At 39.7% G+C, this 16,514-nt stretch overlaps 1 protein-coding gene across 19 annotated transcripts in view; it reads right to left on the reverse strand.

Moving 5' to 3' along the window:
- Positions 1-4,456: 4,456 nt before the first annotated feature.
- The window catches only part of ZNF521 (zinc finger protein 521), a 231,046-nt gene continuing 218,988 nt past the window's right edge, over positions 4,457-16,514 (reverse strand). For all 19 annotated transcript variants that reach the window (XM_050971083.1, XM_050971099.1, XM_050971098.1 and 16 more), the window contains one exon: positions 4,457-5,285. In XM_050971083.1, the coding sequence (XP_050827040.1) occupies positions 5,256-5,285 (30 nt within the window). In that variant the 3' untranslated portion in view covers positions 4,457-5,255. The remainder of the gene's footprint in view (positions 5,286-16,514) is intronic.

Here is a 16,514-nt window from a genome sequence, read left to right on the forward strand (position 1 = left end):
AAGCAGAATTCTGTCATCTCTTTGTCCTACACATAGACTGGATGAACCAGAAAAGACATTTTACTCTTGGAGTTTTTGTTCCAAAACATGTCTAAGGATTAGGATATTACTCACATAGATGATTGCTTACTACAAAAGTCATCTGCTTTATACTTGAAAATAAATAGGCAATGAAACATCTCAATGTGTTCCATTTTACCCTTTACTAAACTGCATTTGTGTGCTTAACGTTAACCTTCCCATTCAAATGTCATTAGCTGCTAATTAAGATGTTGATATGCTGATTGTATATCTTGCAGTAGAGATGATTTGCAGGCACTTACTAGGTGTTTATCAAACTCCAGCACACGTATTGGTTTAGCATGTGTGGCACATTTAATTTACTGAACACTGTCCCAGTTCTCCACTCTTTTTTTTTTCCTAGTACATAATGAGCAAAACATGGCAAGTTGTCAGGAATAACCTCAGAAGAGAAGTAAAAGCAAGTGACCTAGGCACTCTTGTGCAAACAGTTTTTACCTATGATTTCAAGAAGCCTTATTTAGAAATCTCTAAAACTATCCCAGCATATTACTAACGAAAAGAATAAGCCCTCTGAATTTGTCTATAATTTACACTGTCCCATAGTCAGAGACAGAAGCCTCCAAAGTGTTAAAGGGTATTATTCAAGCAACTTCTTTGCTACTGGCAAGAAGAGTTTAAATCAGAGAAAGGCAGTGATGATTCTGCTAGTGCAAAAGCAGTTCTGCAACACAGGGTACATTTTCACAGGACTTTTTAATATAATTTATGAATATTTGCTTGCAACATAATTGTCTTTTCTGCTGACATTTTCAAAGCAACACTGTGATTTGTTGGGTCTCCTGAGAGTCCAAGTACAAAACTGATAATTATATTAAATATACATAGACAATAAAGAGTGTGTTTACATAACTATGCCCATAAATATCTGGTTGAACAGTCATTGTTCTCAAAACCCTTTTAAGCAGCTCTCAGAGGGATCCAATTCTAATGACATGATGGTTTAAAAGATGTTGCTCAGTCTTGTTCCATATTTAATTAACTTTCCTTTTTTAAACTTGTGATGGTGGAGACAATAACAAATAGCTCTGAAAAGAAAACGAGCCTTGAAACATGAGTGAGACCTTGTCAGGCTTTTGTGTGCCACACACAGAATTTCTGCACACAAGAGTTGGTGGCTGGGGACTGTCCAGCTCCTGGGGGACTCCGTTGCTGTAGCATGCACAGTTCACTACGACTAATAACAACAGCAACAACAACAATAATAATTAAACAAATCTTCTGCATACCAATAAGGGAAGTGACATAGGGAGGGAAAGTGAATGTATTAAATGGAATTGGCAGAATAGGCCTAAAGTTGTTTGTTTTTGTGCTGCTGTAGAGCAGTGAAGCAAATACTTTAAAGACAATGGCACATTGCCCACGAAGATGTAAAGGGCGTATGAGCATTAATTGAGCACCAGGGTATGACTGAACACATTAAGCAGGAATCAGGGTAACATTTCTAAATTCATGGACAGTCTTATTCTTTGGAGTCCTTCACATTGCCTCATCCTAGACAGGGCTGCTACAGCAGCACAATATTCTGTTTTCACACTGAGCTATTTTTAATTGTCACCAATTATAATTCATTTACTTTTATGTGTCCTGGTTGTCACAATATTAACATTTGTAAGTCTTTCCCTTTGCAGACTGTGAGAATCTGTTGTGACATCTCAATAAAGTGGGATTCAATCAAGGTGTGAATGAATTGTTAATCTTGTTATAAATAGAAAATGCCATATGTTGGTAAGGAAGGGACGTCTCCCTTCTTCAGTTGTTGAGGACAGTGGTAATGAAACAAAGTGAGTAGTCATGCCAGAATTACTAATAAAGTCCAGTGACTGAGACATGGAAAGAACTTCAGCTTTCCCCCTGCTCTTAAGAAGGAAGGGATAACTATTAATGTGTCTTAAGGAAGGGATAACTATTAATGTATCTTAAGCAGAGCTTTTGAAACATTTTTCATGGGGTTTGCAAAGCGATTTATAAATCAGGAAAAGCAGTGAGAGCAGGGGCCTTGGAGTGAACCAAAGAAATTCTGACAACCTCCTCGTGGACTGAACCACCTAAAATGGATTGGAAGGTCTAACTTACAGGCAACTGGCTACAAACACATGTATGACAGTAGAAATTCTGGGTTTGGGTAGCTGAATGTCATAAGGGCCTAATACATCCTTATTCCTGGATTATCTTTTGTCCAGGTAAAGAATCAGTGCATTTCCTCATAAATTCAGTGCTCAGTTGTTGTCTGGGTAGCTCGCTTCACTTCTGCGTCTAAATTCTCCATTTATATCTGCTTTAGGTCTGTGAAATTTCCTAAACATAACTCTGGTAAGCAAGCAGAAGGACTAATTGCTTTATTAAACTATCAGAGCAAAATTCATGTCCACTTGAAATCCTGGGAATATAGCCTGTCTCAGAGGTAAAAGGATACCTTGTCCATCAGTCTATCCACACAACTCTTGAACAGATTTATCCTTTTACATTAGGCTAAGGGCATGAGGAGGGGCTTCTCTTAGCCTTTGCTAACCCAGGGCAGAGAAAGGCACTCCACAGCTGAAATGCACATATGCACACAGAGTGCCATGTCTCTTCTTCCAATAGGCAAGATGATCTGCCTCTCCTGTTGATTTTTCTAAATGCTGTGGTAATTCCCCAAGCAATACTCAGCTCCCATTGGGAAGTTCGGATGTCTTCCATAATCTATTTAAACAGCTATTTAGGTATCACTGAGAAACCTGTTACTTTAGAAAAGGTAAGAGGATTCCAGCACTTGATACCAGCAGCCAGCTCTCAGAAGCCACCTGGGGCTGCCCATGGCCACAAGACCCCTCTACTCCCCTGAGCCAACCTCAAGGGACAATTGATGCATGAAGTCTTCATCCCATTTGCTGTTGCTGTGTTTACTGTTCCTTTATTTATGTATCTAGAAAATCAACATCTTTGCATGTTTTGCAAGCTGTCATGACATGAGACGCTAGTAATAGACTATGTTTTGCTTGCTAACATATTTTTGACATATTTTAGCTTTGATTATAAGATTGCATCTTTCCTTGCTACCATCTGTCTCAACTCAGTGGCACTCTGGCATTTACAAAAACAGTAGGGTGTAATATTTCTTATATACTTGAACTCTACTACAAACATGTTATTTTCAGTCTTAACCAATATGTCACACTTTCACACATGAAGGCTGAAATGCCTTATATCCTTTAAGGTATCTGTCAAAAATAAAGAACATATCATCACATTCAATTTGGCTGAGATGAGTAATATATTAATGAGAATAAGAATGGGAACAGTTTCTGACTTATAAATAGAACTGGCATTTTACAAGCCTTATGTATTCATGCCTGCATTTATCCTTTTGTCAGCACAAATGAGATATTCATACAAAACCTGGGAATTTCTTTCTTGTATTTAGCAAAATCTGCACAATATTTTCAAAGCTGGAGTGTTATATATGACACTTTTTTTTCTTGGAATATCTGGTAGCCAGACACTTTCTGATTTTACTTCTTTTCTCTTTGTCCTCCATCTGTAAAGAGCCGAATTGTTACACTCAGCAAACTGGAAATCACAATTTATATCTACCCTGACAGCACTAGGTGAGCAGTTCTAGACATTTGGACTTGTGATGTGTGGCTGTTTAAAGGCAGTATTTCAGCAGCACTGATTTTCATGGGATAAAACTAGAATTCCAGCAATAGGATGAGATACTAGAATAGCTTGAGAATGGTTTTTTGGCCTCTTCTGTAGGTGAGCTGGAGGGGGACAGTGGTGTAGGCAAGGAGAGTTTTTATCCCCTTTTTTCCTCTCTTTGGAACTGCAGTCAGGAGCCAATTCAGACCTGAGCAAAGGTGTGAGGTGTTGTGAGAGCTCCCCCGGGGCGTGGTGCCAGAGAGCATTACCCCACAGGGTGCACCACCTCCAATTCTGCTACCCATGCCACAGGAGAGGGTCAGGGATATCAGCTGAATAGCACTGCTGGCCAGAGCTGTGGTGGCTCCCTCTCATCAGCACCAGACCCAGCTTACCAGGTGATATTTCATTTAAATTTACCGATAATTATACACGCAAGGTGCGTGGTGACTCCTCTGGCTACCAACGTGCCAGGTGTGTGAGCATTAAATTGCTGAGACAGACAAATAAAAGAAACAAATAAACCCAGAAAATAGTGAATATCACTCTCAAGTACACATTGCTTTTCAGTGGGCCAGCAAATTTGTTTCTACAATTACATTTATTTCAATACCTACCTGTTTTACTGAGTAGTGTACAGATCCTGATATAATGGGATTCCAGATCTTGGTGGTTCTTTAGGTAATATAACAGCAGAAATAATAATGCTACTTTCTGAGGAAAAAGACAAGACACAAAGCACACTCACACATAATGGTAAACTGAATTTATTTCCTTTTGGAAAACAATTCCAGTAATCTCCAGGTTCAGACCGCAGAGTAAACATTAATAACAGTAACATACAGGTTAGTTCAACTGATTCAAGAATTTGGCCATGTGAAATCATTAAGGAAAGTCTTGAACACTCAAAGCTTCAAATGGTATCCAGGAAAAAAAATTCTTTGACAAACTACATAACAACTATTGCATATATGGTAATGCTATCTGTCATATCGCAAGGCTTACAAATATATATACGGGCCTTATTCAACTGTGGGTTCCTGCTCTGTGAGAAAGAGTCTCTTCATATTTTTTGCAAGAATCTTCAGCAATAAAAAATAGTCTTAGATTCATCCGTTTGTATACCAAAAGAGAGATTTCCGGACTGAAGTTTAAACGAAAGGGAGGCCAAACAGAGCTGCAATGGAACATAGCTATTACTTTCTCCCTCCACCTTGAAAATGACATTTTTTCTTAAGCTATTTTTTTCTCCTCACACAGTATTATTATTATTTGTATCTTTCCTGAATAGGGCCCAAGTCCACTTGTCTTTATAAGACCATTTTAGTATCAGACAACATAATACATGTGCAACACTTTATATACAGGAAGTCTATCCGGTGCTCAAAAGTTCAAACACATGAACATCCAACAGTTTCGATAATACAAGTTTTATGGTACAATACAATGATTCTGAATAATATACATTAACAATGAAAGTTTCGTGCAAAGAGTAAAATGTGTTCCCTTTTTGTGCCACAAAGAATTCTCTGGAAGAGACGCGCCTTGCACTAACTGCTGTGCTGGGTCATCGTATGATTCTGCAACAAAAACAAAAGAAACAACTTAGTCACAGGACAGGCATTTCTGTGCGAAAGAAGGATGCAAAAACAATTTTCCCAACACATCTCGTAAAATTATGGGCTGGATAAAGAGAATATTTTTGACCCCTCCTTGTTTAAACTAGCCAGAAACAGCATAATTAAGGAAGAGAGGAGTCCTCCCCAGCTGTTTCACACCAGTATCCTTTACATGTGCCACAAGAAGGGCAATGCACTCTCTGCAGATAGGGTGTGGGCTGACCTGCCCCAGTGGAATTGCAGACCAGGTCAGTGATCCTGGTGTCTGCTTACACATGGCTCATGGTTTATGCATTGCAAAAATGAGAAGTGCATTTGCCATAAGTCTTATGCTAACTGGCCTGTACTTCCTACACTGTGGCACTTCTTCAAATGCACTCCTGCAGTATAACTTATTTCCTCCATATGGTATGAGAAACTCTGCTAGACAGCTCAGAGACTGATGAGAAAACAGGAGGGGCTGGCACAGCCTGCCCTTTGGCCACCAAAACCCACAGGTATTTTCCTTCAGGTGAATGCAGTGCCTTATGTTTAGTAATACACCATGGACTTTGGAGTCCTAAACTCTCCTTTCTTTTACAAGTAATCAACCAGTTTCACCCTCTTTCCTCCTTACCCCTCAAACCAAGGTGACCACTTTCAGAAAGATGCTATTGTGCTGCTTGTACTGGCTCAGATCTTTCACAAGCATTGACCCAAGAGCAAGGGACCAATCCAATACATCTTACATTTTCTACAATGTACACTGGATCTACAGATAACTAGAAAATGTCTGTGAATGCTACTTCTCGGACAACAGAGCAGCCACTGATTAGTGATGAATTTTTCCCTTAGTAATCGGGGCCAGATTTGGGCCAGTGACCCAGAGGGCAGGGGTGTCACATCCCATGATTTGCTCCCAGCACATCCAGACCCTTCACTCCACTTTATTAAGTTAATCTGTCTTCAAACCTCTTTGGGCTAATGCACTCTAGGATGAACCTGTTCCCACAAGACAGTCATCATTTACAACAAAGTGAACATCTACTGAACCATACCCTCCAGAGCCACCCATGAAAGGGCACATGAAAACAGCCTCAGTAAAAAGAATGTGAAATACAGCGTGACTGCAGACCAGCCTAAAAATCCTCTCTCCCATCCTCCTTCACTCTTCCCTAAACTGTGCACGCACACAAATAATAGTTCATGGGACATTTGGCAAGGAAAGGATCTTACAGTAAGACTGAGGAATTTTTAATGTAGTGCCATTCTCAAGATTAAAGGAAAATGACCCAGTGACACTCAAAGATGCAATTTCCAGATGTGAATACAAAATGATTTAATGCTGATGGCAGGAATTCCAGACTGTCCAAGGCCAAAGAGTGTTAAAAAATACGCTCCACCACTTGATTTCATCTAGTTCTCATCCTTCCCATAAAATCATTTCAAAATGCTGTAAAGCACTAACAATAGATGCAGCCAAAAATGTTGCCTGGTCACAGGTAATGGGCTCTGACTTTAAAGCACAAAAGCAAGGAAATTAAGAGTTAAGTCTGACAGTCAGTCCTTTTGTCATCCTGTTATGTCCATTTATTGCAGCACTTACAGCATAACACCACAGGCTTATTGGAGACCCTGCAGTACCTAGAAACAACAGGACAAGTTAAATATGGGGTGGCAGCCTGAATTCTGATTTTCTTCTTTGCTTCTGAACAGGTGAAGTAACATACCAATTGTTACATTGCAGACAGATATTTGGGGGGGGGTCTTTTGTTTCTAGTCTACTGAGAGTAAGCACGTCAGTCATGCCCATTTTTTATTTCTTTTCACTAAGTGAAAAATGCATAATCAGTATGAAGCTGGATGAACAGTTGCATATGAAGCAGTCAAAAGGTGTTTTAAAATTGCAGCCGTAACTCTGGCTGCAATGACATTTTTGATTAAAAAATAAAAATGCCCAAATATGAAGAAGACAAATAAAACACAGCATAAGGACTGACTTGCCCCAGCTCTCAGTGTCCCTGACTCTTGTGCCCTGGTGTAAAATGAGATTCTCTGGAGATAATGAAGAAATAATAGAAAAAAACCAAACAAACGTTGCAGAGAAGAATGAGACAGGGCAGGATAGGAACATGAGGAAATGCTTTGAACAGTTTAGGCCTTAAAAAGGCAACAATATGTGTTGTAAACAGTCAAAACAAAACACAGTTTCCAAAGTAATTAAGGCTCCCTAAAGGTGAGGGACTAGGGAGAAATACCTATTTGGCTAAGCTGCAAAAATATACAAAGTGGAAGCACTTCAGGAACATAACATTGACAAGACAAGCAGGCAAAGGATGGGAGGGGAGAGATAAGGAGGAAAATTCTGTAATCCTACAGAGAGTCATATTCCTCTCTACCAAAAGCCATCTCTTGGAGACCCCATGTCTAAGTGACTGAAAATTGCAAACATTAATCCCAGTTATGAACTGTTGTTGTTTTTATGAGGGGTGTTGTGTTTAAAAATTTAGGGCAAAAATTCTCCTCTATTATCCACACAGCAGATCTCGACTCTGCTGGTATCTTTGCCTCGTGTGCAGCGAGCTCCCGCCTCCCCGGCAGTGGGAGATCAGGCACACGGGGAGAGTGGAATTTGGAGCTCCCGCCGGCAGGGACACAGCAGGGCCATGGGAGCACGGCACACCCAGGGAGAGCACAATACTACACTTGAGATCCCCTGTGTGCCTCGGAGAGCACGCTGCCCTTCACTGAAGACTCACTAGACATGCCTGAAACACGCCTCCCCCAGAAATTTCAACTAGTTTGCCTAAGTTTGGAGCAGTTAGTACCTCCACTTTTGCCAAAGCGAAGTCATTTAGTGAAGTACGGGAGGTATCATATGCTCCCCTCCTTTGCCTCCCCCAAATCTGATTGTGCATTAGCACATCTGTTTAATTATGTGGTAGTCTCCCTACAAAGCAAAAATGTCAATTTCCTGCTTAGCCATGGAAAGGGGAAAATATTTTTACTCAATATAATCTTTCCTGGACTTCAGCAAAAGCTGTGTTCCAGTTTCCAAGAGCTGGGATCTCATGAGGAGACACTAGTTTGCAAATACAAATTCAAGCTTTGCATGCACAAAATGGAGGAATGGGGAAGCAGAAGGGGTGTGTGTGTCACTGCATTTGTTATCATGTAGACACAAACCAGGAAAACTCCTACATCCCCAATTTCTGTCTCAGTGTTACCTGGAAAGCAGGTATATTACCTGGAAAAATCTGAATTCAGTATTTTTCACAAGCAAAAGAAACTCTTTAAGTGCATTTGCCCTATTCCTAGAAATAATTATTTTTTATAGTTGGATCCAGAATCCCAACTGTTATGTGACCTACTCTAAAATTACATGCCACCACTTTTCTGGATGAAAATGCTTTGAGCTATCCCTTTTACTAGTGTTAAGGACTTGAAAACATGCAAAGAATTTCAGGATTATACTGTGTGGAAGAGTCTCCTTGGCAAACAAATTAAAAAAGGTTTCTTTGCAGAAAGACTGGAGACAAAAGAGGTGATAATACCTGTTGTTTGGTGCATGCCTTTGTGTTTCAGAGGGAACATGAGAAGTAATAGCTAGCAAAAAGTTCCCGCCCACAGCATCAAAATTAACAAAGAAAAAAATACCCACAGATAGCCACAGACTCAGTGGCCCATTAGAATCCTTAATGCGAACTGTGGTTTCATTCAATTTAAATGTGACTTCTCTATTTTATGAGCAGATGAACCAAGACATGGCTGTACCTGACAAACAGTGCAAAGAGGGTGCACGTGAAGAGGCATAAAGATGAAATGTAGGTGCATTATTTCAACAGATGGTAACAGTACCACAGCAGCATGTTATTTTTTCCTTAGTTCAAGAACACAAACATGAGTAATCAATCAACACTGATTAAGTAATTATGGTACCCTACATGCTATCACTTATCTGGAATCCTTTATCTGAGTACATTACAGACCATCTTGTATTTTTTTGCATTCCGAAAAATAAAAATCCACCCCACTGCACTGCAATCCAGCTCCAGGTTGTAAAACAGAACTCTACATTACTATCAACCTTTAAGCGCTACAATTTACTCTTTTTTTTAACAAAAGCAATTGGTTTCCAACAGTCTGGATAATAAGTCTTTTGACCTGCATTCTTCTTTGACCCATTAAGGTCACCCCTGTGCTCGGGCATATAGCTGACTTAGGAAATGCCTGCAAGTCCTGCATTTCATCTCCTGCCCACTCAAAATAAAGCTTTCTTTAAATGTGTCTGTACGGGTCCCCGAAGACCAGGGAGGCATCCCTGTAGTGGGCAATGGAGGGACAGAAGCTTCTGCCTTTATTAATGAATGCAGACCATTATGAGTCTGGCTGGCTCCTGCACTGTTCCCAGAAGCATATACTGTACGTGACTTAAAATGCTAGAATATTGACACAAAGCGAGCTGGGCACCCCTAAGGAAAATTACTCCTTGGATATAATGTAGGCTCGTAACAGCTATTAGAGTACAAAATAAAACCCTCCGGGATCAAACTGACATATACCGCATTCTACCTACTCCTCAAACATTAGAAGAATTTCTTTGTGAAGGCATTCTCAAGGACAGCATTAAACTGACTTTTGTAGCAATCTGCAACAGCTTTTTGGCTTACAGCTTTTAGTACTAAATCTCTAGTTTGAATCAATATAAGTACTATATCTACCACATTAATCAATACATTTGGTTCAATACACGTTCTATTAAATTATACTTTCTAATCAAGATTTTCTGCTTCTCTTCCCTTCTTTTTTTATTCCAACTTCTTATCCTGTACCACACTTTTCAAACTGTCTGCAGCTAAGAAGAGGATGTTGGATTTTCCAGAACCAAAGGGGAAGAAAGAAAGGACTGTGGAAAGGCAAGCCTAGCAAAACCTAGCATAGGATCAGCATGGTTTCCAGAACTTCGGTCCAATGCTCTATTACTCATCCTGGTTGCCATGACCTCTCATGCAGAAAGCTCTGTATTGGACACTGTTGGAATATTATACCATGTGGAAAGGCGAGGGAGCAGGGAAGGGGAGTATTATGTGGTAACACCAAAACCAAATAAATGAAACTTATTCAGACTAAACTGTAAAAAAAGCTAGCACAAAAGGTTATTTTTCGCACTGTCTTCAGATTTGTGCTGCTTCAATATTGCAGCACAAAGTTTCCTGTCAAGGCCCCATTATATTGCTGAAGGTTTCTTTCCTGGTAAACTGTAATATGATTATACTCAAGAACTGAATCAATGAGTTACTTAGATTTGTACAATACTAAGATTAAATACAAACTATAAATTAACATGCAAAAATATATTATTTAGTCCAGGTCTTCGGGGCTATGCGAAACACTGGGATAGAAGATGTCTCCAGCAATCTGAGCGATCTACACAGTTAGAATAAATGACTTTCCCACACCTGTGTTAGATTTGGTGGAATGTGGTTGTTCTTCATAAGAAGAGAATATGAAACACAATGTCAAAATGATAACCATGCATATTGCAGTCATGCAATGAATTTGCTACTGTCTTGAAGATAAAACCACTGCACTCTTGTCCCTCACTTACAGTCAGTTTCTCTTTTCCTATCTCCACACAATCACTGTGAACCTGCAGAAAAACTGTTGCATTTTCTTTTGACATTTAACATCATCTCACTCAGCTCACAATAGTGTCTTATAATATCTTCTAGATGACACTATGTCATTATTAAACAAAAAGGTGAAATAGCATAATAAAAGAGAAGAACAAGAATTCATACAATTTAAAGACAGAAAAGACCCATTAGGGCGTTTTCTCCACCCATCTTGCCAGTGTTGGATTATTGCCTATAGTGTAATTTCAAGTGTTTTGCCCAGTCCAATTTTAATTAGAGCTTCCAATGCTCCTCCTGGGAGACTATTTCACAGTTTCACAGACCTTAGGGTTAGTATTTTTTTCCTGATGCTCATCCCAGGAGAGGAAGAGGCTCAGCCAACCCCAAATCAGACATGAAACCAAATCTGCATAGTTAGGAGCTGGTTTCAGTAGAATATCTGGGCCAATTTGAACCATCTGAAAACAGTAAACTTACTTTCAATGCCCCAACAAATTATGGCACTAGCTCCACTGCTGCTGCTGCAAGCAATTAAAAATGTTCAGTTATGTGGGTTTCTAAAGCTCAGCTGCTGTATAGGTAAAAAAAACAGTATAGGTGGGATCTGGGGTTTCTGTACTAAGGGTAATGACTTCTGTAGTGCACTCCACCAAATGAATTAATGGAACTTTAGGGTCATATCCAGGCTCATTTTCTGATTCTATAATCCTTAATTGTATTGACAGAGCATCTATGGACATTGAGATTGTAAATATTTCTTTTTCACATATGTGAAATACAAAAACAGCAGTGTCAGTTGAAGTTTATTAACAAATGAGCTATTATTTCCCCTCTCAGACCCCACCCTTCCTTTCATAAAGCACTAACTACAAGAAATTAACTTGAATTACTGTATCTGAAATGTCAGAACTAACAAATATTTCTGATGTGTTTCACCCCATGAATTACAATGCTTCTGACACTAATATATATTCATATTTCAGTGGTCACACTTATGCTGAGTGAATGAGGGAGATAGAAAAGAGATGATGTCTAATAGTATTTCATAGGTGAAAAGTAGGAGACTGAATGGAGACTTGGAAGCTCTGGAGAGAACAGAAAAAGTCCAGGCAAAGTGTCCCTGCCACCAGCATCTCCAGTACTTAGTGCATCTGGCAGAGCAGGGGGACTAACAATGAATTTGTAAATACACTAAAGCAGGAGTTTCATCCAGGCCAAGTTTGCTCACCAGCACAGACCTAACAAAGTACAGTCTCCAAAACTTCAGATTCCCAAGACAATTGATTGGAACTAAACCAGAGCTATTTCCACAACAACAAAGGGGACAAATCCTAAGAGAATCTGCATTCCCATAAATACCATTTATGTGTGGTGAGTGGATGTTTACCAGTCTTTGAGAATCAGGTCTGTTCTCAGACATGTTTGCCAATTAAGTGGTCATCTTAGGACATGACTGACCACTGTTGACAATGATAATTTAGGAAAGTCTACACTGAATTGCAGTCATTCATATAAATTAATTCACCCAAGCTATGTGATTTGATATTATGTTAATATTTCTGAAATAGCATGACTGCTAATCAGATTTTATTCTTTATCATATTTATGTAAAACTCTCAGTGTTTTGGTTTTTCCACTCAGCATTTCCAGCTGGGCCAGAGAAAAACTACCTGTAAAAAAATTTCAAATTGAAGAGCATATTCTCAGGGATGCAAACTTAAAATTAAAACCAAACCCAAACCAAACTTAAGCCCCTGATACCTATTTTTCTTTAGAGACTTCTAGTAAGTCACTAGTAAAATGTCAATGATTCCTTTTGGATTCATTACTATATGTGAGTGCATATATCACAGATTTGTTGTATGGAAAAGAATGACATATATTCCTGGGAACAGCAAATAAGACTTTCATCATTGCCAGTAGAAGAGAACAGACACAAACACCAATGCCTGTTCACCATCCTTGCACCTTCCTCATTATGAGTGTTGGCAGGGGGCTCCCAGCTAAGCCTCTGACATAAATCAGAGTAGCTCGAAGGCTGTTTTAACCTATGGTGCCAGGCAATCGCCTCCCATAAGCCTGCCTCACCCTGTCTGCTGCTCATTGAAATGCAGTGAAACTTGAAACAATGTCTTCCATTTCAGGCAAGATGTGCCCGGCTGCATTGGAAAGGAGTGTGCATTACCCCGTAAAAGAGAAAGCAATGGGGAGAGGGGGCAAGAGTCAGGGCATGTTCACAACAATTCTTCAAAACTGGGAAACCTCTTTTATATGGCAAAGGGGCTGTCCTGATAATCAGGATCCAGGTCTAAGTCTTGTCTGTAGGAAAAAAGGGCCTTTGTGATACTGCAAATGTTTGAAATTAATACACAAGCATTCTTCTCCAACAAGGAAATTGTTCATTAAGTGGGAATAAAAGCTGAAACAAAAAAGGCAGAAGGAGGCACTTCTGAGAAATATATCAAAAGTCTTATTACTTTAGAATATGGTTATGGTTACCCTGGTATAAATTAAGAAAAGCTCCACTGAAATCAAGGGAGTTTCAAAACAGGAACAAACAAGAATACAGCCAGGCTAAATAAAAGTGAGTATTGCTCATATACTGATTGATTCTTGCACACCCTCTGCAGAGGCCACAGCCAGAGGTCTCTTCACCCTGTCAGACCGAGCAAGCCAAACCCAAAGGTGATCAAATACAGGTTTGTCTGCAGCTATTGTACAACAGAGTAACAGGGGACACCAAGCCTTGATAGGCAATACTGCCTAATAAGATATTCAGGGATTAACTCAGTGTTTTGACAAGACACGTGTTCATGGGCTAGTTGTTGCTCTGCTTTAATATTTTTTCTTTGCTATGTTTAATTTATCATCCTGGTGCTTTCTAAACTACAACATCTGTAAACAAGTTTAAATTTGACTGACCTCCCCTTTTACATCCACAGGCAGAATTTCTACTTTGTGCTCTGATTTCAGACACCTTAAAGACAAATAAATCTGTGGGGGAGAGAGAGGTAATAAACCTGCACAACAAACCAAACCCCTTTGTCTGACAATATGTGATAATCTTATGTGAATACAAATTCGCCTAGCTGTGAGTGAGGAACTGGCTCCTGGAACTGGAGCTGTGCTATGCACAGATTCCTTTATAGGTCAAACCCAATTAAACAAACTACTACTAAATATTTAACAGCTCAGTGCAGTAATTAGTGACAAATAATGGAAGCTTAAACTGATAATTGCACAAAAATGTCCTGTTGGAAACATTACACGTTACTTTTACTCCTCCTCTTTCTCTCATACTCAATGAATCCTGATCCTTTTCAAGGATAAATTGACAAATGAATCTGGATTTTACGCATATCTATTTGGTCTGAAATGAAGTTTTCTATGACTTGCGAAAAGGAATTTTCCAAGGGGAATTCTTTTTCTCAAATTTCCATTTTGGGTTCTGTGCTTTTAAGCAGAGTAATTGCTAAAACATGAATTGATTTCAAATCTCCAACCAACCCGCAAGTCCAGAATTCAAGCTCCTGTCCATAGGATTCAAAAGGTCACCCAATTAAAATGGGGAAGCACACAGAGCTGTGATTTATATGCAAAGGGCAACCTTTAAAACAATGATACTTTCCAGTTTTCCACAGGTGCATGTACAAGAATCTCTTTGAACAAAATTACAAGTGGAATCACAAGTTTCTTGATACAGCCTGAAAAAAAAGTGCTGTAACTTGTCTGCACTCCTGTTATACAGACAGACACATCGCACACTTGTATCCATCTCTGAGTTCACCTCCCTACCTCCCTGACATAACTGGGTATTGTGCTTACCAGGTGACATGGGGACAGCCTGGAATCTGGATTCTGCACACATTGCCAGCTGGTGCGTGGGGCCTTGTACAACAGCACCTGGCACACTGGAGGTTGTGGATCAACCCAAGATTAACTCACAGTGGCCAACATTTTTGCTTAGTTGAAAGCAAACCCTGAACAAGCCAGCAAACTTTCCTTTCACATGTGGAAATCATATTTGGAAGTTATCCATCCATCCATACACCCAGTTAAGAGAATGCAGAAATGGATGGGAGCCTATGTTGGATCCTGAAATCAGGAATGCAAATGGAAATTTGTCCCCTTGTCCATAGTATGCCAATTTTAGATCGTGTAGGATAGAAAAAGAAAAGCTATGGCGTTCTGCTAGCCCTCCTCCTCTTCTAAAAGCTCCAAACTCTGTTGCACGTTGGTGCATCTTTTTCCTTCAAGACAGTTTGCAAGGCAAGCCAGATTGAGCAGATTTGATGGTAACAGCCAAGGATTTCTGAGCTGATAAGCAGAGGCCCCCATGGATTTTGTGCTCTGACTTCCTTCACAACCGGTTACTGTGCCAGCCCCTCTTGGACATCTTACAGTTCTTATTCCTACAGCTCTTCAAACCAGGAATAGCAGGAGCTGGGACAGTGCTTATGTGGCAGACTTGGTGTGTATGTGAATTACAAATCTACTGCTTGGAAAGGAAACTAAGGACATTTTTTATCCCTTCATAGCTGGTGATTAGTTAGACAGTTAAGAAACCTATGTTGAAACGTTTTCTTTTTAGAGCAACCTCATCTGAGTTTCCCCCTTTTAAGTATAAGAAACTCCATGTTTTAAAGGTGACTTTTAGAGAGACCAGAATGCTATTTTGCCCTTTATAACAAAGTCATTCTCTAAATTTTGTGAGGACACACACTGTAAATCAATAAGTCTGGAGCATTTACTAACATGTGGTACCAGGACAAGAAAATTTCTTGTTTGTCATTGTGGTTGTTGGTTGTAAAATGCAGTTTGGCTTCTCTATTGTCTTCTGTTTTCTCGTTTGGTTTATTTCAATTGCATTTGTAAAAGAAGTGTGAAATGTGACTACAGCTAAATGGGAGGAATTTTACTCTCACTTTCTCCTGTTTACAGAACCTTAAAAAATGGGGAAGGCAGTGAAGTCCAATTCTTACAATGTAATACTCCTCCCCCAAATAAGAAGTACCACACAAAGAAGCATCCTTTCATGCCTTTTTCCTTCCTCCCTGTGAGAGATGATGTATCCTCCTAGCAAATGTCATTCTCTGGGGTTGGTCATTCTGTTTCCTGTCAGACAGCTGGCCGGTGACACATTGCAAGTCAGACATGTCATTAGGTCCTGCCTTGACCCGGTACTGACAGTTGAAGAAATGCCCCCACCCCTCATCTCTGGCTTTGGCTTGTGGTGCTGGGTACTCTTGTCTCCTTGCTATCTCCTGCTAGGGGATCCAGCCTCCTGCAGCTGCTGCTTTCACCCCTCATTGCCCATTAGGACTGGCTTTAGTGTGGCAATCTTTGGATTGAGTGAAAAGGATCACATTTACGAGGAAAATAACTGGAGACAACACTCATTTGCTGTCTACATTTAGTGCCAAGGTATCTGAAACAGAAAACTTTCATTCCTTCACAAAAAGATGTGCTATAGCTATGGTGAGGCTAATCTATTACCCTCACAATCTTATGTAATTTGCTACTCCAAGTTAATTTTAATTCATCAAAATAAAACCCACCTAATATAATAACCCTT

Source organism: Serinus canaria, chromosome 2 (assembly GCF_022539315.1).
Source record: "Serinus canaria isolate serCan28SL12 chromosome 2, serCan2020, whole genome shotgun sequence".
Lineage (NCBI taxonomy): Eukaryota > Metazoa > Chordata > Aves > Passeriformes > Fringillidae > Serinus > Serinus canaria.